Here is a 23,416-nt window from a genome sequence, read left to right as displayed (position 1 = left end):
ACAGAGACACCACAGGTCAACACTGTACTACAGAGACACCACAGGTCAACACTGTACTACAGAGACACAGAGACACCGCAGGTCAACACTGTACTACAGAGACACAAAGACACAGAGACACCACAGGTCAACACTGTACTACAGAGACACAAAGACACAGAGACACCACAGGTCAACACTGTACTACAGGGACACAGAGACACTGCAGGTCAACACTGTACTACAGAGACACAAAGACACAGAGACACCACAGGTCAACACTGTACTACAGGGACACAGAGACACTGCAGGTCAACACTGTACTACAGAGACACAGAGACACTGCAGGTCAACACTGTACTACAGGGACACAGAGACACAGAGACACCGCAGGTCAACACTGTACTACAGAGACACAGAGACACCACAGGTCAACACTGTACTACAGGGACACAGAGACACAGAGACACCACAGGTCAACACTGTACTACAGAGACACAAAGACACAGAGACACCACAGGTCAACACTGTACTACAGAGACACAAAGACACAGAGACACCACAGGTCAACACTGTACTACAGAGACACTGAGACACCACAGGTCAGGTCAACACCACAGGTCAACACTGTACTACAGGGACACAGAGACACTGCAGGTCAACACTGTACTACAGAGACACAGAGACACCACAGGTCAACACTGTACTACAGAGACACAAAGACACAGAGACACCACAGGTCAACACTGTACTACAGAGACACAAAGACACAGAGACACCACAGGTCAACACTGTACTACAGGGACACAGAGACACTGCAGGTCAACACTGTACTACAGAGACACAAAGACACAGAGACACCACAGGTCAACACTGTACTACAGGGACACAGAGACACTGCAGGTCAACACTGTACTACAGAGACACAGAGACACTGCAGGTCAACACTGTACTACAGGGACACAGAGACACAGAGACACCGCAGGTCAACACTGTACTACAGGGACACAGAGACACTGCAGGTCAACACTGTACTACAGAGACACAGAGACACTGCAGGTCAACACTGTACTACAGGGACACAGAGACACAGAGACACCGCAGGTCAACACTGTACTACAGAGACACAGAGACACCGCAGGTCAACACTGTACTACAGAGACACAGAGACACCACAGGTCAACACTGTACTACAGGGACACAGAGACACAGAGACACCACAGGTCAACACTGTACTACAGAGACACAAAGACACAGAGACACCACAGGTCAACACTGTACTACAGAGACACAAAGACACAGAGACACCACAGGTCAACACTGTACTACAGAGACACAGAGACACCACAGGTCAACACTGTACTACAGAGACACAAAGACACAGAGACACCACAGGTCAACACTGTACTACAGAGACACAAAGACACAGAGACACCACAGGTCAACACTGTACTACAGAGACACAAAGACACAGAGACACCACAGGTCAACACTGTACTACAGAGACACAGAGACACCACAGGTCAACACTGTACTACAGGGACACAGAGACACTACAGGTCAACACTGTACTACAGAGACACAGAGACACAGAGACACCACAGGTCAACACTGTACTACAGGGACACAGAGACACTGCAGGTCAACACTGTACTACAGAGACACAAAGACACAGAGACACCACAGGTCAACACTGTACTACAGGGACACAGAGACACTGCAGGTCAACACTGTACTACAGAGACACAAAGACACAGAGACACCACAGGTCAACACTGTACTACAGGGACACAGAGACACAGAGACACCGCAGGTCAACACTGTACTACAGAGACACAGAGACACCACAGGTCAACACTGTACTACAGGGACACAGAGACACTGCAGGTCAACACTGTACTACAGAGACACTGCAGGTCAACACTGTACTACAGAGACACAAAGACACAGAGACACCACAGGTCAACACTGTACTACAGGGACACAGAGACACAGAGACACCGCAGGTCAACACTGTACTACAGAGACACAGAGACACCACAGGTCAACACTGTACTACAGAGACACAATGACACAGAGACACTGCAGGTCAACACTGTACAACAGGGACACAGAGACACAGAGACACAGAGACACCACAGGTCAACACTGTACTACAGGGACACAGAGACACAAAGACACAGAGACACCAAAGGTCAACACTGTACTACAGGGACACAGAGACACAGAGACACCACAGGTCAACACTGTACTGCAGAGACACAGAGACACTGCAGGTCAACACTGTACTACAGAGACACAGAGACGCTGCAGGTCAACACTGTACTACAGAGACACAAAGACACAGAGACACCACAGGTCAACACTGTACTACAGGGACACAGAGACACTGCAGGTCAACACTGTACTACAGAGACACAGAGACGCTGCAGGTCAACACTGTACTACAGAGACACAAAGACACAGAGACACCACAGGTCAACACTGTACTACAGAGACACAGAGACACCACAGGTCAACACTGTACTACAGAGACACAAAGACACAGAGACACCACAGGTCAACACTGTACTACAGGGACACAGAGACACAGAGACACCACAGGTCAACACTGTACTACAGGGACACAGAGACACAAAGACACAGAGACACCACAGGTCAACACTGTACTACAGGGACACAGAGACACAGAGACACCACAGGTCAACACTGTACTGCAGAGACACAGAGACACTGCAGGTCAACACTGTACTACAGAGACACAGAGACGCTGCAGGTCAACACTGTACTACAGAGACACAAAGACACAGAGACACCACAGGTCAACACTGTACTACAGGGACACAGAGACACTGCAGGTCAACACTGTACTACAGAGACACAGAGACGCTGCAGGTCAACACTGTACTACAGAGACACAAAGACACAGAGACACCACAGGTCAACACTGTACTACAGAGACACAGAGACACAGAGACACCACAGGTCAACACTGTACTACAGAGACACAGAGACACAGAGACACCACAGGTCAACACTGTACTACAGAGACACAAAGACACAGAGACACCACAGGTCAACACTGTACTACAGAGACACAAAGACACAGAGACACCACAGGTCAACACTGTACTACAGGGACACAGAGACACAGAGACACCACAGGTCAACACTGTACTGCAGAGACACAGAGACACTGCAGGTCAACACTGTACTACAGAGACACAGAGACACAGAGACACCACAGGTCAACACTGTACTACAGAGACACAGAGACACCACAGGTCTACACTGTAAACCAGCTGAAGTTGAAAAGCGTATCTACCTGTGTCAGAGGACAGGTGTGAGGCTTGTCCAACATCTCTGAGTAGATATCCCTCCTTCCTCTTTGTCCTCCTCGTCTCCACACATACTCCATTAGCTTCCAGGACAGCAGACACACACACTGGTCCTTTAATACACTGGGAAGCAGACTGGAGACAGATGGACGGACAGACAGACAGACAGACAGACAGGTCTTCAATCCTTTATGTTGTTGTATCTTCCTCCATCTTTGCTCCACACACTCCTCACCTGTGTGTGAGCTGTGAGCTCAGGTGACAGGTCCACAGGTACGAGGACACATCCACGTTCTTCTCCAGCAGTAACCTTGGTAACGCTCCATCGCCGGGGCAGCCGGAGTCAGGTGACGACCCCCCCACCCTGCTGAAGGCAGTGACCCTGAGGGTGGAGCGCAGACAGGTGCAAAGCATGCTGGGAGGAAAGTCAGGACAGGGCCGGTACAGGAAGTGGACGTGATGGAGCTGCGGCGAGAAAATTCAATGAACCTTTATGGTCACAGTTTGAGCCACGAGGAGTCCGTCTGATGAAGACTCCACACCAGTGTGAAGACTCCCCGCGCAGCTGAAGGAGGACGTGATGTCAAGGCTCTGATGCAGGCAATACAGCTTCTCCTCCACCTCACCTCAGAGGTCAGTGGAGGTCAGCGCTCCACTACATGAGTCTGACAGCTTTAGTCACCAGTCAGATTACAGCGTTTCAGTTTCCTGTCCAGTGAAAAGCTTGTATGTCCAGATGTGTTGACGCTGAGTGTTTGAGCTGAACTGAAGGATGAAGAGTTCCTTCATGTCTTCTTCAGCTCAGTGAACTCTTTAAAAAGCCTCTTGGATCAGCTGAAAATCATCGTCACAAAGCTGAAAACAGCCTGTTTTTCTTTTTGGAGATACAAGCTTCTCACAGGATGCCGCGCTGCAAACGTGATGATCTTGACGTGTGTGGAGACACTTTGCAGCTCATGGTTTTAATATTTGTTAATGATTTCTTGTGATCATCACTCACTTATTCACTCCCTCACTCACTCACTCAGTCCCTCACTTGCTCACTCACTCACTCGCTCCCTTGCTTCCTCACTCGCTCACTCACTCACTCGCTCACTCACTCACTCCCTCACTCAGCCACTCCCTCACTCGCTTGCTCCCTCACTCCCTCACTCTCTCACTCCCTCACTCACGCACTCGCTCAGATACAACCTTCACTGTCACTCACCTGTACTATGGCTCACCTGTGGTGTCACTCACCTGTACTATGGCTCACCTGTACTGTCACTCACCTGTACTATGGCTCACCTGTACTGGGACTTACCTCCACAGAGTCTCCTGCTCTCAGTGTCCTCCTCAGACTCGGCTGATAGGCCAGGCACAGACCCACCTTCCTGTCAATCACATATAGCCCCGCCCCCTCGCTCACCACATCAGTCACAGTACCCTATCAGAGGAGAGAGGTGGGGCTTACGACCTAGGTAACATTAACAGTTAACATTTCACAGCCAATCAGAGCTCAGCATTCTCTGTATCTTACCTGGTAACTGATGACTTTGGACCGTTTCATCCTGACAGCTGATTGGACGGTGTCTAGCTCAGTCTCTGCCTCTTCGCAGTCGTCATCAATGTGTGACATCATGTGTGGTGAGGGCGGGTCCAACTGTGAGTCAGTGTGTGTGTGTTCAAGTGTGTGTGTGTAGTTTGTGTGTATTTCAGACTGGTCAGTCACACACAGGATGTTGTTTCCTCTCCAGCCTCGTAGGACGCACACGCGCAACGCTGTCACACACACAGTCTGACCAACACACACACACTGAGTCCACCACAACCTGCTGCTGTCCTACAGACAGACAGAGAGACAGACAGATAGAGACAGCGAGAGAGAGAGAGAGAGACAGACAGACAGAAAGACAAAGACAGAGAGAGACAGACAGACAGAAAGACAAAGACAGAGAGAGAGAGAGAGAGACAGACAGACAGAAAGACAAAGACAGAGTGAGAGAGAGACAGACAGACAGAAAGACAAAGACAGAGACAAACAGACAGACAGACAGAAAGACAGAGACAGGTTTACTATCTGTTATATGACTGATCAGCTGATCAATACTAGTCATCTGGAGCACGTTCAAGGACGTTCAGGTCAGAACTTGTTCTCTCTCCGTCTGATTTGTTGACATCCACCAGCTCTGTCTGTGAAGACTCTCCCTCATCCAGGTCTTGGTGGGACCCTGATGAGTTTCTGCTCGTCCTCCTGGTCTTCTGTCCTCGTGGGGACGTTCTGATGGTGTTCTGATGACGTCCACCTTAAGCTCCAGTGGCTGGTGAGAATCAAAGGTCGTTTCTCAATACCAAGTACGCCAAGTTCGGACTTACGAACTTGGCAGTTCGGACTTAGCAAGTTCGACCTGGGAGTACAGTCTCTCCAGGACGGGAGGACGCAGGACGGTCATTCTGCAATAGGGACGGCAGCGTACTTGATGACGTCACCATCTCAGCTCGTCTGCCGGTTATCTCCGAAAACTTTGGAGCAAATTTTAAACTACGCGCTATCGTGATGAATCGACCACAGATTTGAAGTTATAAAATAATCTTAAAACCACATTCCGTACTACTAAAACAGTAGTATTTCGAGACTTGTAACTTTACAGTTGTGAGTCCTCTCCTCCGCGATCGTTGCTATGAAATGCATTCTGGGATACGTGGCTGCCCCAAGTCCACACAAGTCACCACCCGATGCATCCTCGATAAAATGGGAGGGGCAGGAACACATCCGGGTATTTGACTGTACTTGGCGAGACGCAGACTTTTGAATTGGAACAGTTCTTGGACTGAGACTGATGACGTTTCTCAAGAACACAAGAACACAAGAACAGAGAAGAACGCATATTGAGAAAGGCCTAAAGTATTGATCTGGGTTCTCGATGTCTTCTGTGACCGACTAATGGCGGACCTCCCTCTGGCTCCTCCTGCAGCTCTCCTGTCCCGGCCTTCCACGTCTTCATCGCCCCCGCAGTGAGAGTCTCGGTCGGAGCTGCCGTAAATCTCCCCCATACTATGAACTGACGTCCATCAGACTCTGAGGCTGCATTCGGTCCAGATCCAGGCCGCTCTCTGGAGGCTGCTGGTCCCCGTTCTGTTGCCCACTCACCTGGTTCTGGCCTTCCCCCGGGCCGCGTCCACCCAGCGGTCCAAACCGCTGTCAACAGCTGTTAGCGGGCCTGTGGTCATGTGCTGCGCCCTGTTTGTCTGAGTGAATTCAACAGGTGGCCAGTTCTGACATGTCACACCTTTAACACCTCAGTCCGGTAACTGTGACCGACAGATGATCGATCTGAAGATTAGAAGAAAGAACAACCAGGAAGTGACATCACACTTAGTGACAGCGTTTCCTACCTTCACCAGGACAGGTAGACTGTGAGAGGCGTCTGTCAGCGAGAAGCAGAAGAAGGCTGTTCCTGCCACAACCAGCAGAGGGCAGACTGAACCCACCTGACCACGGACAGACAGGCGCTGTCCACGAGTCCTGAGGGACGGACAGAAAGAGAGACTGGACTAAACCAAGTGATCAGAGGACAGACAGAAAACTACTGGACACAGTGGACAGCGGCAGAATACCTGACCACTGCGACTGATCCAGAACTAAAGAAACAGCCAGACAGACTCTGAACCAATGAGAACACACTTCCTCATCTGCTGGCTGAAATACACAAACGAGCAAACACAGCAGCACCGTCTGTGAACTGCTCGACCAATGAGAAGCAGCGAAAAGACGGTGAAGCTGCTCCTTCGCTGACCGTCTGCACTGCTGTCAATTCCACATCTACCTGCTGCTGGGAAACGAAGGTCAGCGCCGAGTTTGACGTGTGGAGACACTTTGCAGCTCGTGGTTTTAATATTTGTTCATGATTTCTTCTGATCATCACTCACTCACTTATTCACTCGCTCCCTCACTCACTCGCTCCCTCCCTCATTCACTCACTCGCTCCTCACTCACTCGCTCCCTCACTCCCTCACTCACTCGCTTGCTCCCTCGCTCCCTCACTTGCTCCCTCGCTCACTCACTCGCTCACTCACTCGCTCCCTCCCTCGCTCCCTCATTCACTCCCTCTCTCACTCACTCGCTCCCTCCCTCGCTCCCTCACTCGCTCCCTCACTCGCTCCCTCCCTCATTCACTCACTCAATCATTCACTCACTCCCTCTCTCACTCACTCGCTCCCTCACTCCCTCACTTGCTCCCTCTCTCACTCACTCGCTCCCTCACTCCCTCACTTGCTCCCTCGCTCACTCACTCGCTCCCTCCCTCGCTCCCTCATTCACTCATTCACTCCCTCCCTCACTCGCTCACTCACTCACTCATTCACTCCCTCTCTCACTCACTCGCTCCCTCCCTCGCTCCCTCACTCACTCACTCGCTCCCTCCCTCGCTCCCTCACTCGCTCACTCGCTCCCTCCCTCATTCACTCACTCAATCATTCACTCACTCCCTCCCTTATTCACTCGCTCACTCACTCCCTAACAGAAGCAGTGTAAAGACGGCGAAGCTGCTCCTTTGCTGACCGTCTGCACTGCTGTCATTTCCACATCTATGTTTCTAGATTTGACTGCTGCGTTCCATCGTTCCACAGCTCTGCTCACACGTTCAGGTCACCATTTACTGTACTGATACGGGACATTTTGGACTTTATTTTCTATTTATGTTCTTTGTTCCCTCCTGAGTTCATCAAACAGGTTCAGGGCAGAAAAGGCGAGAACATGGTTGGAAAAAGGAAACCGTGGACGAGGGGGTCCGGGGGCACGTCCCCCAAAGAACACTGTGTCAGTTCTACAGCCTGAATCCATCGAGGTGGTCCCGTCTGAAGTCTGTTTAACTTCAAACTGAGTTATTATCCACACGCTGCCTCAGCAGGTGAAACAGGAAGAGCCTCCAGCCTGAACAAGACGACAAAAACATCACAGGTGTCTCTTCATTATCACTGTTATTACATTTCCATAGACGGTGATCAACGTTCAGGACCACGAGAAGCAACACGTTACAGAGAAGATGGAGGATCATCTGCGTTACTGCAGTGTTTCCATGGCGACAGTTTGGATTCTCAAATCAAAGATTGATTAAAATCACTCCAAACACAGCTGTGATCAGTCCTTCACATCAGAGAGATTCACTCACAGCATCACGTTCACGAGGCCCGCCCACTCATCCCGGTTCACCCATTGGTCAGTTGTGACGTTGGCATGTTCCGTGAAGCATGTCATCTATGGAGAACGTGAATATGTGCGACTCATCACGCCCTCTCTGACAGCTCTGGTTCGACCACGACGTGTCCACCTTCTCCACCTCCAACACAGTGTTAGCTAGACAGCTAGCTACCGAGGCTACATCACGGACCAACCCCAGAGAGCTACTGTCCCCCATCATGAAGAACCCTTTTCATCATGATTCAGTGCTACAGTTCTTATAAACTGACCTACTTCAACTCAAAGCGGTGACTTTGCTGACAGGTGTGGAGGTCAGGTGACCCACCTGTTGTGGAGTAAACCAGCAGCCTCTCTGACTCCAACTGCTCTGCTAAGCTCCGCCCCTCCTTCAGGAACAGCAGCCAATCCCTGCTCAGGACCGGGACACAGCAGAACAGGAACACCAATCAGCTCCACATGACCTCCGGCCTCGTCCTGGTCCTGGTCCTGGTCCTGGTCCTGGTCCTGCCCCGGGGCACCGTGATGGATGTAGTTCCAGTGAGGCAGGAAGACGAAACGATTGAGCCACAGAGGAGAGGGAGACAGGCACTGTGGACAGAGACAGACAGACAAACAGACCGGTGCTGCAGGGAGCTGTACAACAAAACGAGATTCATGAGTTCGCAGGTAGACGTCTGTCTTTTAACCTGGCCTGGTCTCCATGGTAACTGATGCTGCAGATACATGCAACATGCTCCAGTGAAGGTTCTTCACCTGACGATGTTCTCTACGAATGACACTCGGCTGATCGGTCTGTCTGCAGAGACATCCGTCCGTCCGTCCCTGAGCCGTGTGACCACAGCTGGACAAACTGGACGCTTCATGTTGAACCTTCAGCCATTTTTCTACGTGGACACTTGAAGTCTGACGGCAGACCTTCAACAGACTAAAAGATGAAGGCTCAGAAACCAGAGACCACTTTGGATTCTGGTCCATGTTTGGTCTGTTTCACAGTGCTGGTGCTGAGAACAGCCATCAGAAAACTGATGAGTCTGTTGGTGTTAATCACAGATAATTGGTGTCATGCACCAATCTCACCAGAAAAAATTCCTCGTATGTGTAAAAGCATTCTTGGCAATAAAGCTTTTTCTGATTCTGATTCTCAATCAGCAAAGTTTGTCCAGAAACTGGAGCTACATCCTCCTTCATTAGGGGACACGGTCAGACATGAATCCAGACCTGCATTAGTTTAAGGTTTCAGACAGCTGATCATCGTTATCATCGTCTCTGACCGGAGGTTCAGGTTCTGTTGAGGCAGATCACTTAAAGACTGACTGTGTCCGAGGTCACCGTCCAGGTGAAGGAGTCCAGTTTAATAAACAACAGACAGACAACAGACCGACAACAGACTGACAACAGACCAACAATAGGCCGACAACAGACTGACAGACCGACAACAGACCGACAACAGACCGACAACAGACTGACAACAGACCAAACACAGACCAACAACAGACTGACAACAGACCAACAACAGACTGACAACAGACCGACAACAGACTGACAACAGACCAAACACAGACCAACAACAGACTGACAACAGACTGACAACAGACAACAACAGACTGACAACAGACCAACAACAGACTGACAACAGACCAACAACAGACTGACAACAGACCAAACACAGACCAACAACAGACTGACAACAGACAACAACAGACTGACAACAGACCAACAACAGACTTACAACAGACCAAACACAGACCAACAACAGACTCCAACAGACCAACAACAGACTGACAACAGACCGACAAAAGACTGACAACAGACCAACAACAGACCGACAACAGACCAACAACAGACCAGCCACACAGCCACAGGAGGATGGAGCGCCTGGAGAACAGGGTGGTGAGAGCACAGCTGGCACATTTAGAGGTGGGGGAGAACAAACAGAGCAGTCGGGGGTTCAGGTCTATATTCGTGCTGATCCAGAGGCAGTGGACCAAACGTTGTTCATCTTCAGGTGAGTCCAGAACATTCAGGTTTATGATCAGCTGGGCTTTAAGAACTCTACAGTGACGTGAATCTACGGCCAAGTCTGGCACCCACAGATGAGGAGTTCACCAAACCAGATGCAGATGGTTTTCCACTGGCCGTCGCAGATCTCAGTGCCTACGTCATGCTCCCAGGAACCTTTGAGGGATAGCTTGGGGGGCCGGCTTCAGGGACTCAATGCTTCCAGACAGATATAAACACAGAAATCAGCTACTCTTGATTTACTGTGAGAGCTTTCAGCCACACATCACGGTCTTCATCAGTAAATGAAAGCAGGTCAGATGTCCTCACATAAAAACTTTAGGACTGTTGTGACTGTCGGCTTTTAAGATACCTGTTCAACATACATATCAGGTGTCTCAGCTCTTTAATAACAACATGTGAGTTCATTCAGCAAACAGAAAGTAAAGTGACGTCTGTGTGAGCAGGAAGAACCAGGAAGAACCAGGAAGAACCAGGAAGATGAGGCTGGTTTCTGATTTAAAACGCTGTCAGCTTCATGTCAGGTTAACGTCCTGAGCCCCTGAAAACCTCCATGCAGAAGAAAACTAGAAGCAGTTAATATATGAGACCATTCCAGCATTAACGCTGCATCACACCATCAGGGTCACCTTCTCCTCTGATCCCTTCAGATCCTGAACGCATCACGACACAGGTATCAGACTCACCTCACACCTGACGCTGCCGCTGGCGTCCGTCAACCTCCACTCTCCGCCCCGGCCCACTCTCAGACAGCCAATCAGCAGGAGGTTGACCCGGGGGAGAGCCTGATGACCCGGCAAAGAAAGCTCCGCCTCTTTCGCCCATGCTCGCTGCTGATTGGTGCTCCAGGACAGGTTACTGACACAAGCCAGGTGCTGTCGGGAGAGCAGCTCCAAGACAGACACCAGCCTGATGACAGGGTCAGGAGAGGTCAGAGGTCAAAATAAAAACATCATAAATACATACATGAGTACACGAAGTACAGAGGCAGACGACGAAGTACAGAAACTGTTCTGCTCCAGAAGTCACTGATAATAACAGTGTGAATAATGAATCACAGGTAGGATGTCGTCTTACCTGTAGCTCACAGGTAGAGTGTGTGTGACAGACATGCTCTCCTGTATCTTCTTCACCACACACACACTCAGCTGATCAGAACACACACCTCCACCTGAGACGACAACATTAAACATCCAGAGAGGTGAGCCTCACACACTGCAGCACACAGGCACCCCTGGTCCAGGACCCAGCTCCGGTCCAGGCCCCGGCCCAGGCCCCGGTCCAGGACCTAGACCTGGACCCGCAGTGCTCAGTCAGTCAGCCACATTTTGAATGATGGCTGAACCTGCTGCAGGGTGAACACACTGGAGGTGAGGACAGAACAGTGTTCTGCTCTTTAAACACACAGAATTCGTTCATTTCTTTACGTGTGCTGTTGCTGAACTGTGCTGTCAAAGATGTCTTCTGTCTTCTACATCCTGTCGTCCGAAGCCTCCTGCCACAGCAGATCTACACCGATGCTACACACCACAAATACACTAAATACTTCACAAAGGGCAGCCCACTAAATATCAGAGGAAACCTTCCTTCTTTTCTCACACAGCGTCCATCACCTTTAAACAGCTCTTCCAACTTCCTACACTCTAGAAGCTGATTGGCCGACTCACCTATCAAGGAGTCCTCAGCAACAGGAGAGGCGGGACCAAGTAGTACAGGTTCAATATGTTCTTTGATGAAGCTGAAAACCTCCTTCAGCCACATGTGCTCCTGCAGGAGGAACATTCACCCGTTTATTGAAGTGAAGCTGCAGCAGAGACACGAACCGTCACCGGAAGTACATTCAGCAACAAGAGGACATTTATTTAACGGCACGCAGTGGCACTGATCTCAACACAGTTTACTTTTAAATGAAATAACGAGCTGGATAGTTGTAATTAATAAGCCGAATTCCCCAGTCAACAATTTATCATCAGAAAAAAACATCGTACACATTTATTACAGGCACCGCGTGTCACTTTATCAATTTACTGTAGTTTTTATATTAATATGTTACAGCTGAATGGATCACATGTGAGCCGATTATAGCAGGAAACCTGATTACATGTAGAACAGACTTGGTCAGCTCCTGCCGTGTTTCTGCTGCCGCTCATAAGCTAAACATTAATAAAATGACAAACTTCACGGGGAGTGTCGGCCATCGAAGCCACAAAGTGCAGTGAAAGACTGTACTAACGGCTTCGCCGCTGGATTTGAACTGGTCCAGGAACAGCTGCAGGGAGGCCATGTCCACAGCCCAGAACGACCGTTAAACCGGATCACTGTCGGCTGGGATTTGTTGTTATCTTGTGTTAAAGATGAAATATGTCGTTTTTCAGCTGCCCAAACAGCCCGCTCCCGCAAAGCGCCTTCAAACACCACTTTCTGTTGAACTACGGTGTCCGGAGAGGCTCAAAGCGAGGTCTACAGTGACTGCAGGACGACTTTTGGGCGCCACGCAGCGGCACTGAAGCTGTGCGGAGGGCTGTGATGAAGAGGAAAGTCCAGGAAAAGGTGTGAAGATGAAGATTTGTTTCTCTGTGACTTCAGCACACAAAAGAAATGACTGATCCAAAACACAGACAGCTTGTGTTTAAAGTCTGAATTTCTTTCATCCAGAACATTTCCTTCCCTGTCAGTTGATCTTTAGACACAAACATGCTGGTGGAACAAAAATGTGAGAACAATCTCTGTAAATAAACCGTGTCATGTACTGCTGAACATTCCTGAATAATCACACTTTACTGAAAGAATCATTGCTTTCTGGGTGAAATGAAAGCTGTAGTATCCGTATTTTATTGTAGTGTAGTGAAAGTGTTCTACAAAGACATCCCAATATATCTGATGAAGAAACAACATCTTGTTGAAAAAGAGCAGAAGCAGAAGAAAAACACATTTTCCCGAGAAAGAAACGAGTGGAGAGGATCTACATTTATAATCCAGTGTTGTATCAGCGATAAACTCTCTGAAACACACAAGCAGGACTAAATTCACTTCTAAACCAGATGGACCAGGAGAGGAGCCGTTTTTCCGTCTTTGTGGACATCTTCAGATAGTTTAGGCTGAGCCAAAAGGCTGCCTTATTAGTCAAAATGATCAGTTTGCAGTGTTGTACTGCAGTTCTGAAGGTATTCTCTGAATCCTCACACTCACAGAATAATATTCTGTCCACTGGACCATAAGAATACTTTAATATGTAATCTGTTTCTTAATCTAAATGTCTAAGTGAAGACTGCGGGGAGACGAAAGACAGAAAAGTCAAGCCTTCATGTCTGCAATGAAAACTCAAACTGAGGGACGAACTGAAGGAACATGGCCCCACAGCCGGGGACAGACAACATGAGAGCTCCAAAAACATGCAGTATTTTGGTTAAATGTGATAAATATGATGTGTATAACAAAAGTATATTTGACTTTTCTCTCATTAAAGTTTCTCTCTTTATATACGTATGTTTCACACCACTTAATCACAAATACAACCAAAAATTTTTAAGTCCTCATCTTCATCCCTCACTGCTGTCTGTCGCTCCTCCTCCGCGTCTTCATTGATTGGCTGGTTGATATGACATGCACCAATTCCGACCAATCAGACGCATGAAGAAACACTAGCTCCACCCTGTTGGAAGTGTAGGGTTCCCGCCCTGCTCGCGTTGCTGAGAAGGCGGAGCCGTGCAGCAATGAGCTTTGACTTGCGGTCCTCTAAGCCAATCACAGGCGAGCATTCACAGGAGCCCCGCCCGGTTTGGCCGGCCGTGCTCCCGCCCTCTGTATAGGAACGACCAACGGGGGCGTTGCTGGGGGGCGGTACCGGGCTCGAGCTCGACCCAGTTTGAAAGTGAACCAACGTCTCCAGTCGCTGCTTCAGCCACCAAACAACGACAAGAAACCGTGAATCTTAAAAACCCGAAAACCGATCCAAAGTCTGCTTCTGTCTGTAGCCGGCCCCTGTGACGAGTGAGTACCTCCGTTCATCCTCTTACTGCCGGACGCGGGCTAGATTTCTTAAATTTCAGTGAAAATGAGCTGGCTTTGATTTGCCGGGTGCCTTTTTCTGACGTGCAGAATCCACTAATAAAAGGTTGTAATAATGGGGCTGGGAAAACAGAATAGAATGGCCGCTGTAATGGACACAATGTGACGGTTGTGAGATGTGCTCACATTTCTGTGTCCTTCTGTGTGTGTACTCGGGAGACTGTTCAGTACGTGTGGTTGTAAACACGAAACGCCCATTATGGTGTATGAATGCCAGGAGATAGCCTTGTCCCGTCCATACAACGATGACCTCTCCGGAGTATAACTGGGGCCCTTCGTTGAAAATGCGTAGCTGTTGTACTGACATCATATTTCCATTGCAAACACTCCCGATTGGTGTAGAAGCGGCGCTATGGTTAAAAGACAACCTCCGCGTATTAACAGAAAGTCATATGTTGTGGTTTCCAGCGTGTCTGTGGTTTAAACATCTTTTTTCCTTGCTTGCTGGCCAGTTAGCCTGCCGCTAGCAGAGGGGGATGGGGCGGCTAGCTCTGCAGAGGGCGGGAAGCAAATGGTGGCCCATTGTTCTGTCGGGGCTAGCCTGTTAGCACGGCTAGGCTCACTGCAGCAGTCAATAGATCCCCATAGAAGACGCAGCTAGCTTTAGTTTTCGCTCATCTCTGCGGCTCATAGACTTCCAGTCACAGCCGGAGTGGAGGAACCGGGGTCCGGCGGGATGTCCCGGCACAGCAACAGACCGAGCGAGGGTGTGCGGGTCGGTGGGCCTCCTAGCTCCCCGGCAGAGAAAATGGATCCCCACTTTGTTCTCTTTGTTATTCACAATCAGTCACCGTTAGACTGCTGATGGACCGTTATTTGACCATTTAACGGATAATTGACGAATGACTTTCTAATGAAACACAGAGAAAGTTGACGTGTCGATATGTCCAAATATGAATTTTAATAAAATATATTTTAACACTTTACCGGTTGAAATGTTGATTCTGATCAAAATGAGGCGTGTAGGTTAAAGGGTCATTCCACCCAAACGTAATCAAAGCCTTTCTGCTCAGTTGCCTGTCAAATGTTCTGATTTTGACCAAATTGAATTGGAAGTAATTTTCTTTGACAGCATTTTTGATCTGTCCTCTGCTCTGCTTTTAGTTGGTGTGTCAAGCTCAGCTGTGATTTAAAACATAATGCCACCAGTTCAGTTCTTAAATACTGTTCATTGATTGGCCATCCATTATCTGTCTGCTCATCATTTTGTCTGCTAAATGGGACAAATGATGACCATTTACTATTACATTTCTTTGTCTTCTGTGACTATAAATTAATTTCCCAAATTGGGGTCAATAAAGTAACAGTCTAAGTCTAAAAGAAAAATTTGAGCTCTACGAAGACGTCGGCTTGTACTTTGAGACTGGACGGGGACGTGGACGTGGTCAGACTAAAGGATTAATCTGTCCGATAACATCTGTAAGTGTGATGATGAAGATGACCAGTTAGCCCTCAACAAACAAACATTTACCTGCTTTTTGGTCAAATGGTAGATCAACATACCGGTCGTGGAACATAACCTGGAGGACGTGTGCACAGAAATGACTGGAAAAATACACAATGAAGGACAGATGGCAAAGCGTCTAATTATATGTGCACTATTACATGTACCTGTCTCTGTGTGTGTGTGTGTGTGTCTGACAGACCGCCAGGATGATGCGTAAAGACGTGAATAAGCCGAAGGGGAAGACTTCGGCGTACGCCTTCTTCGTCCAGACGTGTAGAGAGGAACACCGGAAGAAGAACCCAGAGCAGTCGGTCAACTTCGCCGAGTTCTCTAAGAAATGCTCAGAGAGATGGAAGGTAAGACAGACGCCATGTCGCCATGACTTCAGCGACTGAAGTTATTTTCTGCTACAGAAACCACAGCCAACAGAAGAGTTTATGTCTGATTCACAAACATACAACAGGAACAATAAACAGTTTGTGTGGTGATGTCGTGTTGTTTTGTTTCATTTCACCTTTATTTAACCAGGTTAAGAGCTTAGAAACCTGTTTATCTGGAAGACAAATGGACAACAGACAGAACAGTGAAGTAAAACAGATGGTCGACTATTCTTCAGGTTAGAACCTTTGAAGAGAACAGATCTTGAATATTGTGATTCAATGGGACCGTTTAGTGTGATTTTTGCTTCTTTAACACTACACCACAGGACAATGAATCATGCACTTCCAGAGAGGGTAAAACGTCAGTCACGTTTCCAAAAACAATGCACAGCATAAGTCAGTTTTCTGAGTTTTATTTCACTGTTGTACTGCACATAAACATGGTAATAATCTAATAAGTTGGACCGACGTGAATAAACTGCGTGCAGTACAAACGTGAGACTTTAAACCAGCAGCCTTCACAAATGAAATGAAAGTTGAAAACTGTCATTTCCAAACCGTCCACATAGAAAACAACATTCATGAATTAAAAATAAATCACTGTTCTTAAGTCGATTGGTTCCCTCACTCGAGTTTAACTTTTCATTAACGTTCAGTCTATTAGAATTTATTATTATTACTTTATCCATCACCAGCCACATCACTCCATCATTCTGTCCATCACCTCTCCATCCATCTGTCAGTCTCTCCATCCACCCTCTTTCTATCAGTCCATTATTCAGCCATCCACCCGATATTACTCCATCACTTTATGTGTCCATCATCCTTCCATCCATCTATTATCACTCCACCTGTCAGTCTGTTGATCATCCAACATATATTCATCATCCATCTATCACTGTCTCCATCACTCCGTCCATCATCTAAGACAGAGGACATTGAAGATTTTTAGGAGTTTGTGTTTGTCTTGTCGTCTCTTCAGTGGTATCAGATTTCTTTTTGTTGAAACACGTTCAGCTGACTTTTCATTAACTGACCAATCACAGCCTAGATGGGACGGGACATTTAAAAAGCCACAGCAGACTGATTTTCAGGTGTTAGGGAGGAGAATCGTGTCACCAGATAACAGGTAGCTGATTTGTATGTTCATACAGTTGTATCACAGGATCTACAGGCACAGCACATCATTATTCATAAGGTTTTATGTTTTTTTTGTCTGTCTCTGTCGCTGGAACTGGAGCGAACCCACCTGATTCTCAAACAAAAAGGCTTTTTACAAGATAACCAGGGCGATGTATTTAGTTTTAGTTTAGCATTCAGTTCATTTGAAACAACAAGAAGCAGAATTTTAAATCACTCTACAGGATGTCAAGTCCGACTCATCTGTTTAATATGATCAATAAAATACCTCCTGGTCAAACATCCAGAAAGATAATAACTGAAGCTAATTCTGCTCGTAAAAACTAGACTGATAGACTGAACTAGACGCAGCTGAACCTTTGCCCCGTTTGCACCATGTGGATGTTATAAGGTGGACTACACTGGCTCCAGTCTGGGGGCCACGAGATCCCCCAACCCCCCGTTTCAAGTGGTAATCTGCTGTCATATTACATATGTGTAACCAATGACAAGTCCGTTCAAGCTGTCCCTGTTGGCCTGAGATGATGTGTACAAACTGCCACCACGCTGTTTGTATTTGTGTCACCAGATGGCGCCCAAGCATCGCCTGATAATCATTGACACTGTGAAGAGACTGTAACTGAACCAGAGTCCTCGTTAGCTCCTCTCAGCCTCAGCCTCAGAGTTTAATGACTAAAAAAGAGTTTGAAACCAGCTTCCAAGCTGTGGCTCCTCATCCAAACAAAGATGGTGGAAAGATGCGATCTTTGCTTGTACAGCATCACTTACAGGAGGACATAAAGGATAATAACCAACAATAAAATGAACAAACAGAATAAGAACAAGTCAAATAAAATGTCTTCGACCTCCAGTGGACAAAGCGATTGTGGGAACTTTTGAGGATTTTGAAAACGCCTTCAGAGGAGCGGTGAGACCTTACTAACAGATAATTTAGACGCTAGTACGGCAGCATTCATCAAATACAGTCAGAACTTTGACTAATGAGGCAAAAAGTCATTGCAAACACGCCATCCATCCCTTTTTTTCCTGTCAGCAGTTTGTTCATGTTTAATGTCGACTCATAGTCAGAAACAACAGACTGAAACGTACCACCCACACACTGTAATCCCCTACCAGTCGGTGATGATGTCAGTGAGGGTCAGAGGTCACCTGCTGACTGTGTCTGTTGTGGTTTCAGGCTCTGTCTGCTGGTGATAAGAAGTGTTTCGAGGACATGGCGAAGGCTGACAAAGTGCGGTACAACAGGGAGATGAGCGACTACGTCCCGCCCAAGGGATTTGGAAAGAGGGGCCGCAAGAGGAAAGATCCCAATGCACCCAAGAGACCCCCGTAAGTCAGCAAGACCCCTGACAAAACTGGAACCAGTCTCAGATGTTAAACCTGACTGCAGTGCCATCAGCTGTGACTGATCTCTGCCACCAGAGGGCAGCACAGAGCGCAGGCTGACACTGCTGCTCACCCGATTAAATGGTTTTATTTTTATTTTTTCATTTGCTTTTATTTCCTTAGAATGAGCAAGTCTTCTTCCACAGAGTCCACCATGTTTCTACAGTAGCCCAGCATGGACAAACCAAAGAGTAGACAGAGCCCAGAGTGGACAAACCAAACAGTAGACAGAGCCCAGAGTGGACAAACCAAACAGTAGACAGAGCCCAGAGTGGACAAACCAAACAGTAGACAGAGCCCAGAGTGGACAAACCAAAGACCTGGTGACCATTGTTCCATTGTTTCACTGAATGCTTCTGTTGTTACTGGGATGTTAATGGTAATATTTATGTATTTGTTAAAATGTCACTGAGCCACGCAAACATTAACCTGCCTGTCTGTCTGTCTGTCTGTCTGCCCGCCTGTCTCTCTCTGTCCGTCTGCAGCTCTGCGTTCTTTGTGTTCTGCAGTGAGTACCGTCCCAGTGTGAAGCAGCAGTATCCTGGTCTGTCTATAGGAGACTGTGCCAAGAAACTGGGAGAGATGTGGAGCAAACTGTCCCAGTCTGAGAAACTGCCCTACGAGGAGAAGGCCCAGAAACTACGAGAGAAATACGACCGGGTGAGACACGGGGGGGGGGGGGCCACGGAGGGAGATGGACACAGAGAGAGAGAGACAGCGTTGATGTTAGTTTTCCACTTCAGTCTGTTGTTGAGGTGCTCTCCGAGGTCTTTGTAAACTTAATAGGTGTGTTCACAGATGCAGTACTACATGTACTGATAGTTGTGTTCACAGATGCAGTACTACATGTACTGATCGGTGTATTTACTCAGTGTACAGTCTATGGAGGCAGCAGGAGCTCTACTGAGCATGTGCAGTCTGATATCCAGAACCTGTAATAATTCACCCTTAGTGATAATCAATGTGGAAGATGCCGTTTCCACGGCGACCATACGGACAACCCATCCCGGCGTCATGGAGGAGAAGACCGTTGGCTGTGTGACAAACTGCTTCCTGTCTGTCTCATAGGACATGGTGGCGTACCGCGGCGGCGGCACGTATGCGGCCAGGAACCCCGGCTCTTCAGCTCAGGGAGGAGAGGAAGAGGAAGATGATGAAGGAGAGGATGAAGATGAGGATGACGACGATGACGAGTAGAGAGGAAGAGCTGCAGCTGCATGAGAGAGACTGAGAGTGTGTTAGAGAGAGAGGGAGAGAGAGAGAGACAGGTAGGTGTGTGTGCGTGTGTGTGTGTGTGTGTGTGTGTGTGTGTGTGTTTCAGAGGTCAGACAGTGTTTAACTGAAGGTGAGGGTCTGCGATAGCTGATTGGACAGAGGAGGCAGGAGGCGGAGCAGAAACACAAACTAAATGACAGACCTTTGATGTGACAGCTGAGTGAAAACACATGAGGTCAGGTGTGTCCTCCAGGTGTGTGTCACGCCTGAGGTCAGGTGTGTGTCCTCCAGGTGTGTGTCACACCCGAGGTCAGGTGTGTCCTCCAGGTGTGTGTCACGCCTGAGGTCAGGTGTGTGTCCTCCAGGTGTGTGTCACGCCTGAGGTCAGGTGTGTGTGATACTGTGAGCTTCACTGCCATGATGACAGGTGTCACTTTCTGCTGCAGCTGTTTTTAGGGGGAGAAGAGGCAGACAGGTAAGAGTGAAGGTGAGCTCAGGTGTACAGCAGGGAGTCCAGGTGTTTTCTGTCTGCAGGGTAACAGCTTGTTGAAACCTTCTGCCAGTTTGGGATGAGGAGAAATGATTGGAACTCGTTTGTGTTCATGTTTGAGGTCCTACAGGAAACAGGAAGTTGTCACAGTTTGGCATTTTCATGCTCAGAGATGAGAAGTGAAATACCTGCTGAGCTGTCAGTCAAATGTCCTGTGACGTCTTCGTCCTTGATCAACATCAGCTGGTCAGCTGTTAAAGGTGACCTTTATTTCAGGTGTCCACGTAGCCTCAGTGATATCAGCTGGTTCAGGTCGGAGGTCAGGCCGGATTCACCGCGCCGCGTTCTGGTTGTGACGCCACTCGCATAAATTAAACGAGTCTTTTGACAGAAGCTGAGCGGGTCGAACCGGACAGGAAGTCAGACACAGGAACGGCATAAAGTATCCAGTTACTCTTCAAAATAAAAGACCCTGTGCAGACCCCTGATGGTATAACAGACACTGGAAAAAGCAGCTGTGTGTTGATTCAGGTGTCGTCCACCGTGTGTCCCCAGAACAGCTTTAGTCTACAAGTCTAAAAGTGATTTGGTGGAGGTGGAGAGCACTGTCTAACATGTCGGTCCAAAGTCTCCCACAGGTGTTCAGTTGTGTTGATCATCCTGGAAGAGACACCCCCCCCCCCCCCCCCTCCCCCATCACATGTTTCATCACAGGATGAAGCTGACCACACAGAACCACTCTGTGTTGATCTGTGGTGTCCGTCCCCTCAGGGGTCAGGTGGGCTTCAAGTCAGGCTGTCAAAATCAACCAAAAACAACGCTCCATTACTCCTTCTGAAGAAAGCACATAGGTCCAGACGGTTCGATTATCTGTTTGTGCTTTATGTCCATAAGAGGGCAAAGTACGACGAGAGACGTTCTGCTTGTTCATTACTTCACCATGAACGTGTCTTTTCAAAGTTCTGCACACCTAAACGTTACGAGACCAACAGCTTTAGACGTGTCTCCAGTGTTGCAGCCGGCGGCCATGAAACGGGCTGCAGGGGAACCCCTCCACGCCGTCAGTCCTCTGAACGCGTTTGTTCTCACCACCAACACACTCAGACTGTTGGAGTCAGTGTGTGATAACATGCTGGAGAGGACCTACAGAGCAGACCTTTAGCTGAACAGGTCGATCCTTTCAGTTTAACCACAAACAGCTTGTATCGCTCTCACCAAAGCCACCAGACTCCATTCACAGAATCACTCATTTAACATAAAACACATCATTCAAAGACAAAATAAAAGTCACCAAAACCTTCAGTGTTCATCTTTTCATCGTTCATTGTTGGCCGCTGTAACAACTTGATTTCCTGGCAGGGGATCAATAAAGTTTGATCTTTTCATGTCCCAACAATCATCAGTAACTGGTAGAAATAAACCCTTCATTCATCGAATGAGGAGAGAGGAGGTGAAAGCCGTGCAGAGAAGAATATCTCCACCTCTAACTCTGGAGAGATGTAAGTAGGTGAGACGACAACAGAAACTGGTTTTGTGAGTCCTGGTTCAGGCCTGTAGCGCTCTCCTGGTGTGCGCCACTCGTATGCCGCGCTGTTCACATGTTAGATACCTGCCACAGGGCATGATGGGATGTTACAGCTCAACAAAGGAGGTAATGATGATAAACACAAAGCATTTAACTACGTGGCCTCCACCCAGGGCAGAAACACCAGCCTCAGGGACAAATGACCAAATCAGCAAAATCTGAACAAGTCCCAAAGTCAGGCAGAGGAAAGGCTGCGGTCCAGGGACGCTCTCGATGGGGTTTGAGACACACGGAGGACTGAACAAAACCTCGACCTGACCTGAGGTCACAGAGCAGGTTACTGATGAAGAGCGCACATTTCAGCCTCGTGAACATTTTTCTCTTTTATTCCTGACGTTTGATACCCAAGATGATTAACTGATTAGTAAAAAGGATTTACGTGTGAAGCTGAACAGCTGGCGCCTGTCTGTCGACAGGGTGGTGTTTTCAGCTGAACGTGGAGGCGGCTCACAGTCTGAGGTTTGTTGCTTCATGGAGTGAAACTGCTGTTAGACCTGAACTGAAGAGAGAGGAAGGAGGTCAGTCCGGCTCCTGGCGATGGTTCAGACCCTGTCTGACCACACAAACACCTTCAGTCTGGTCATGTGACCTCCTTAAAGCCAATCTAATGAACGGCTGCAGTCAATTTATTCATTAACCGTCAGGGTCAGGTGACGAATCACGATCGATGTTCGTCTGTGTGCTGAACTTGACAGACAGACAGAGACAGAGAGAGAGAGAGACAGGCAGACAGACAGACGGGCAGAGAGAGAGACAGGCATGTTGCTCTGAAACACACACACAGGACCACAGAGAGTGTGTGTGTGTGTGTGTGTGTGTGTGTGTGTGTGTGTGTGTTGCCTTTCAGTAACCTGTGTGTGTGTGTGTGTGTGTGTGTGTGTGTGTGTGTGTGTGTGTGTGCGTGCGCCTGTGCACGTGTGGCGTGTGCTGGAGGTCGTCAGATGTTGAACTGTCCGACACCAGAGGATAGTGAAGTAACCCCCACCCCACACTGTTACCATGGTTACCCCTGCACCCCCCCATCACTCCTGTGTGTTACCATGGAAACCCGACCCCTCCTCTTGCTCTTCATCATCATGTTGTTTTTTATTTTCTTACTGAAGGTTTATTGCAGTTTGTTCTGTTTCTTGTTCACTGTCAGAGTAGAAACTTCAACTTTTATAATAAAACAACCAGCTGAGGGAAAAACA

General features: G+C 48.2%; 2 protein-coding genes across 12 annotated transcripts in view; one reads left to right on the top strand and one right to left on the bottom strand.

Moving 5' to 3' along the window:
- ctc1 (CTS telomere maintenance complex component 1) overlaps positions 1-14,375 on the bottom strand; it is a 21,978-nt gene extending 7,603 nt beyond the window's left edge. For 4 of the 8 annotated variants that reach the window (XR_013076650.1, XR_013076651.1, XR_013076653.1 and 1 more), the window contains exons 1-10: positions 12,749-14,375; positions 12,183-12,282; positions 11,593-11,686; positions 11,202-11,424; positions 8,822-9,084; positions 6,693-6,822; positions 4,837-5,139; positions 4,621-4,743; positions 3,553-3,782; positions 3,305-3,452 (exon numbers count right to left, since the gene is read on the bottom strand). Coding sequence is in view for 3 of the 8 variants with exons in the window: in XM_076725340.1 (XP_076581455.1) it covers positions 3,305-3,452; positions 3,553-3,782; positions 4,621-4,743; positions 4,837-5,139; positions 6,693-6,822; positions 8,822-9,084; positions 11,202-11,424; positions 11,593-11,686; positions 12,183-12,282; positions 12,749-12,799 (1,665 nt within the window). In the remaining 5 variants the exon portion in view is untranslated. Of the gene's footprint in view, positions 1-3,304; positions 3,453-3,552; positions 3,783-4,620; positions 4,744-4,836; positions 5,140-6,692; positions 6,823-8,821; positions 9,085-11,201; positions 11,425-11,592; positions 11,687-12,182; positions 12,320-12,748 lie in introns of all 8 variants that reach the window. The other 4 variants (XR_013076654.1, XM_076725338.1, XM_076725339.1 and 1 more) reach the window with 2 other exon arrangements.
- hmgb2b (high mobility group box 2b) lies at positions 14,365-23,416 on the top strand. Of its 4 annotated transcripts, none has more exons than XM_076725365.1 (6): positions 14,365-14,505; positions 16,228-16,386; positions 18,728-18,879; positions 19,422-19,596; positions 20,005-20,391; positions 20,502-23,416. In XM_076725365.1, exons 2-5 carry the CDS (start codon positions 16,237-16,239, stop codon positions 20,131-20,133), a joined length of 606 nt encoding a protein of 201 aa, XP_076581480.1. In that variant the 5' UTR covers positions 14,365-14,505; positions 16,228-16,236; the 3' UTR covers positions 20,134-20,391; positions 20,502-23,416. The 4 variants fall into 4 exon arrangements, with proteins under 4 accessions (XP_076581480.1, XP_076581479.1, XP_076581481.1 ...); XM_076725364.1 differs by having other exon boundaries at positions 20,005-20,393; positions 20,466-23,416; XM_076725366.1 differs by having other exon boundaries at positions 20,005-20,427; positions 20,540-23,416.

The sequence above is a fragment of the Chaetodon auriga genome, chromosome 24, assembly GCF_051107435.1.
Source record: "Chaetodon auriga isolate fChaAug3 chromosome 24, fChaAug3.hap1, whole genome shotgun sequence".
NCBI classification, from domain to species: Eukaryota; Metazoa; Chordata; class Actinopteri; order Chaetodontiformes; family Chaetodontidae; genus Chaetodon; species Chaetodon auriga.
The sequence above is the reverse complement of the archived record's forward strand: the minus strand, read 5'-3'. Positions and strand labels throughout refer to the sequence as shown.